This window comes from Capricornis sumatraensis, chromosome 4 (assembly GCF_032405125.1).
Source record: "Capricornis sumatraensis isolate serow.1 chromosome 4, serow.2, whole genome shotgun sequence".
Classification (NCBI taxonomy): domain Eukaryota; kingdom Metazoa; phylum Chordata; class Mammalia; order Artiodactyla; family Bovidae; genus Capricornis; species Capricornis sumatraensis.
In genome coordinates this window covers 70,841,332-70,846,198 of record NC_091072.1, presented here as the reverse complement: position 1 = coordinate 70,846,198, position 4,867 = coordinate 70,841,332, and the positions used below count along the sequence as shown (strand labels likewise).

Below are 4,867 nucleotides of genomic sequence, written 5' to 3'. Positions count from 1 at the left end.
CGCATTTCCCCCCACCTTATCCCGCCCCCCTCTCCCCAGGAGTCACAGGCTGGTTCCCGGGTAAGCAAGCCCCATTCTCCCTAGAACCCCCGCACCCCCTCTACCTCCCTCCTGCCCCCGTCGCCCCGGGGGCCCTTCCTTTGTTCGCGGGGAAGGGCTCCGGCGCCCCTACCCCGAGGCGGCTGCTAGGTGGCGCTGTTACTCCATGCTGCGCACTCCGCCTGCCGACAACTTGACCCCACTGACGTCACGGCCGTCTGAATCATCAAGGCCATTTTCAAATCCCATTGGTCTAGCCGTCACATGGTGAGGCTCGAATGCGCGGATAATTATGGAGCTGATATTTCCCCCCCTCCCCTTCTTTTCCCTCCCGCCCCTTCAACCGCCCCCCCTCCCGGATGGGGAAAAAAAAAGATGTCAGCTCCTCCGCTGTAGTATTGCTCCTTAAAAACCCCTCTCTCTGAAAATGACATGCCCTCGCAATGTAACTCCGAACTCATACGCGGAGCCCTTGGCTGCGCCGGGCGGAGGAGAGCGCTATAGCCGGAGCGCAGGCATGTATATGCAATCTGGGAGTGACTTCAACTGCGGGGTGATGAGGGGCTGCGGGCTCGCGCCCTCGCTCTCCAAGAGGGACGAGGGCAACAGCCCCAACCTCGCCCTCAACACCTACCCGTCCTACCTCTCGCAGCTGGACTCCTGGGGCGACCCCAAAGCCGCCTACCGCCTGGAACAACCTGTTGGCAGGCCGCTGTCCTCCTGCTCTTACCCACCTAGTGTCAAGGAGGAGAATGTCTGCTGCATGTACAGCGCAGAGAAGCGGGCGAAAAGTGGCCCCGAGGCAGCTCTCTACTCCCACCCTCTGCAGGAGTCCTGCCTCGGGGAGCACGAGGTGCCCGTGCCCAGCTACTATCGCGCCAGCCCGAGCTACTCCGCGCTGGACAAGCCGCCCCACTGTGCCGGGGCCAACGACTTCGAAGCCCCTTTCGAGCAGCGGGCTAGTCTCAACCCGCGCGCCGAACATCTGGAGTCTCCCCAGCTCGGGGGTAAAGTGAGTTTCCCTGAGACCCCCAAGTCCGACAGCCAGACCCCCAGTCCCAATGAGATCAAGACCGAGCAGAATCTGGCAGGCCCCAAAGGCAGCCCCTTGGAGAGCGAAAAGGATCGGGCCAAAACCGTCGACTCCAGCCCAGACACCTCCGATAACGAAGCAAAAGGTAAGGCCGCCTGGGCCGTGGTCCGGCTGGGACGCTCGGGCACTGGGTCTTCGTGGCCCCGGGCGAGGGCAGGGAGAGGGTTGGGCCGAGGAGGCCCTGGACGGTCTTGGGAATGCGACCCCAGCTTGCGACTCGTGTCTGCTGAGCTCTAGGCTGGTGGCGCGTCACTTGGCTGGGGAAGGTAAGCGGCGAAGTGGAGGTGCAAGGCAGCGGCGGTGGGCGCCGAGACCGGGGTGGTGCACACCGCGGGCAGCCTGCGGGCGCCTTGTGCTGCCCAAGGTGGGTGACCGCGCCTGGGTGTGTGCTGCCTTTGGTTTGCTTGCTCTACGTTGTTGTCTTGGGGGGCTGATATCCCCCCTCAGGTCAGAAGCTTGCAAAAAAGCTTAAAATGGCGATCTTGGGCCAGAGACTAAGGGAAGCTTGGGAGAAGGGGGATTTCGCTTTACTGCGTTTTCCCAGTTGAAAATGTTTCCTGCGAAGCGCGATTTGTTGTTTGTGGATCTGATTCCTGCGTGTGGTTTGGGCTCCTGCGGTTTTTGGCTCGGCCGGGGGCCTCGGGCAGCAGGGCTGGGGCCGGAAGAGGTGGAGGTGAAGGGCTGCCCGCTGCGTCCCTCCCTCCCCCAGACGCCTAGGCCGCCTATGGCGTTGGAACAGGGCATTTGGAATGTTAAGTTTTTTGTCTTCCCTTTGAAATTTTTTTTCTTTTCCTTTTTTCCTAGTTGCATTTTAAAAAATGTAGTTTTCCCATTGGTTTCCAAAAGCAGCCTACAAATGAGTGGTTGGGAAATTGTGTGCATAGTAAGCTGTTTTCTCCTGGAAGGGAGTGTGGCTTTAGTTGGATTTCATTGTGATTTTGGTTGGCGAGGGAAAGCCTAGGCAGAGTTCAAGCTCAGAGTTCAAGATTCATTTCTGCTGAAGGAGCTGAGGGCCTTCAGGACCCTTCTCTGACACCTGGAGAAAATGTAAAGGAAAAGGGAGCAGTGGAGGGAGGCTGAGGGGGTTTTCCATGAAAAGTTGGAGCAAAAAGCATCAGAAGAGGCCCAACTGGCAGAGGAGGTGGGGGCGGATAAACTGCTCCCCATGGCACTGACTGCTGGAGGCTGTGTGTAAGAAAGGCTCTTTGGGTGCAGAGGCAGATGAAATAGTGAGAACTGAGCAGACTGAGGGCGGCCTGGGTCTTGTGGCGCTTTGTATATGGATGTGGTGCACACGCATCCCTGGCAGCGACCTGTGTCACACTCACACACACTCACACATGCCCTCTCATACATACACACGCACTCTTTCAGAGGGTGAGGACAGAGCCTCGCCCTCTTGGGTCTCCTCTGCAAATCAAAGGTGGGCCCTGGCAAATCAGCCCATGGAGACCCTGGCCAGAAGATGGGCACGGGTGTGTTCTTGAAGGTGAGGGGGAGAGAGGCACACACACCCACGAAGCCTTGGTGGTGGCACATGTGCAGCACAGAAGTTTAATTTTATACCATCTCCCCACACCATGGGCTTGGTTGAGGTGCAGATTTAGGATAGGAAAAGCTGCATTCTAGCCCCACCAAAAGCAAAGTCAAGGTTAACAAGCCCACCTCCTAGCTCAAATTGCCCCCATGCCCGATAGACTCTCCCTTCTCTCCTGCCATTCCCCACACCATCTAAACCCTCCAGCCCCAACTAATCCCTCTCTGCCTTCTGCCTGTGCCCTTCTTGCCTCCATCCCCCCATTTTGGTACCTCCACCAGGCCAGAGGCAAGCCAGCTTTGGGCCAGACTTCCGCACTTGTAATTTTTCCCCTTCCCCTAAACCCCAGTTTAAAAAATCAATAGCACAGAGTTATATGTGGAGAGCCTTTGAACAATTTGGCAGGAGGCTGCAAGTGCAGAGGTGGGAGCAAAATTAAGGACATTCAAGTGTTTTAAACTAGAGCCTCAAGTTTGCATTTTTCTGGTGCCTCCTGGTTCCCCTAGTGCCCCCACCCCACTCCCCATCAAGATAAGATCCAGGAACCTGGCAGTTTCATTGGGCGTAGAGGGGGATAGAGCACAGAGGCATCAGCAGAGTCCTTTGCTTGGTGTCCCTCTCGGGTCTCTGGACTCTGGGTTTTCTCCCTGGAAAAGATAGCCAAGGTCCCTTCTGTTGCATGAGGTTCATTTCAGCGAGAATGTGTGCCAGGGGAAGAAGCTATCCATGAGGGAAAGGGAAATACACAGTATATTTAGAATATCTCCTAATATAAATAGACACACATGTGCATATCCCTGTGTGTGCATATGAGGAGGAATATGTGTCGCTGCAGAGATGCACATGTGTATGCACACATGCATATCTGCATAGACGAGGCAGGAGATTTTCAGGAGGCTGCATTTCCTCAGGATCTCTCTCCCTTGACCTTAGGTCTCTGGCTAGGGCAGTTGTCTGAGGACCCCTCAGCATGCCCCAGAGCTGTTGCCCCTGACCTCTGCTGCCTGCACAAGCTCCCTGCCTCAGGTACTCCTGGGGAAAACAGCCAGGAGAGGAAAGGCTGGCGATGGGAGATCCAGTGGGGGCAGAGTCGTTCTGTGTCACTTGGAGTGGGAGTCAGGGCTGGGGGTCTGACTCTGGATTCAGAGACGGCTGCAATGGCCTCTGGCTGCAGAGACTGGGGCAACCTCCCTGCCCTTAGTTGAAAGGGGCCAAAGCTCTCCGGGAATTGCTCAGGGCAGCGGGGTGGCCTCTGTTACCCAGTCTGAGGCCTGGAAAACACCTTTCCTTCTGGTTGGGTTTTTTTTCCCAGAGCTGGAAGGGAACAGAGAGGAGGGAGGGTCTGGTGGGGCTTAGAGAGCCCACCAGGGTCAGCAAGCTGAGAGAGAGCAGGAGTACTCAGAACCTGCTAAGTCAAGGTGGACTGGGGTGATTTAAATTTAATAGACACGTTGGAGGCAAGTACCTTCTGTCTTTCTTCACTGTAAGTTTAGACCCCAGAGAAATTCTAAAAGCCCTGAACCCAAGAGGACCCCACCAGCCAGGCCTGTGGGGCGAGAGCAGCTCCCCTGGGCTCCGTCAGCCGCCCCCACAGCAAGCTGGCTGAGGCTGCAGTGCTGCGAGGGTTTGCCTCTTCCAGGGATACTTATGTAAATAATGTTATTTTTAACAGAGGAGATAAAGGCAGAAAACACCACAGGAAATTGGCTGACAGCAAAGAGCGGAAGGAAGAAGAGGTGCCCCTATACTAAACACCAGACGCTGGAATTGGAGAAAGAATTTCTGTTCAATATGTATTTGACGCGAGAGCGCCGCCTGGAGATTAGCAAGACCATTAACCTTACAGACAGACAAGTCAAAATCTGGTTTCAAAATCGCAGAATGAAACTCAAGAAAATGAACCGAGAGAATCGGATCCGGGAACTGACCTCCAATTTTAATTTCACCTGAGCTCGGGGGCCACCCCTCCCCCTCCCTTCTCTCCCCCCCACCTTCCTTTCCCCGCCCCTCCTCCCTTTGTGCCTGGTGGTATATTTTTTTTTCCTCCCTGAGTATAAATGCAACACGCCTGCAAAAAAGGCAAAGACCTCAGACTCTCCTTCCAAGGGACCTATGGTTCGTGCTCCGAAGATGCGTCCACCTAAAGCATGAGAAATGGGGTGCTGGGGTGTGGGGTGTGGTGTGCCCACATAGATGAG

The 4,867-nt window shown here is 55.8% G+C and overlaps 1 protein-coding gene across 1 annotated transcript; it reads left to right on the top strand.

Moving 5' to 3' along the window:
* Nucleotides 1–466: 466 nt before the first annotated feature.
* On the top strand, nt 467–4,619 carry HOXC10 (homeobox C10). Its single transcript, XM_068971941.1, has 2 exons — nt 467–1,217; nt 4,342–4,619. Exons 1-2 carry the CDS (start codon nt 467–469, stop codon nt 4,617–4,619), a joined length of 1,029 nt encoding a protein of 342 aa, XP_068828042.1.
* Nucleotides 4,620–4,867: the final 248 nt, after the last annotated feature.

What these genes read in the sequence shown, in the direction of transcription:
- HOXC10 (XM_068971941.1), top strand. Translation starts at nt 467, where the DNA reads ATGACATGCCCTCGCAATGTAACTCCGAACTCATACGCGGAGCCCTTG. An exon ending in CTCCGATAACGAAGCAAAAG is followed by an intron (nt 1,218 to 4,341) that starts GTAAGGCCGCCT and finishes TATTTTTAACAG; the next exon opens with AGGAGATAAAGGCAGAAAAC.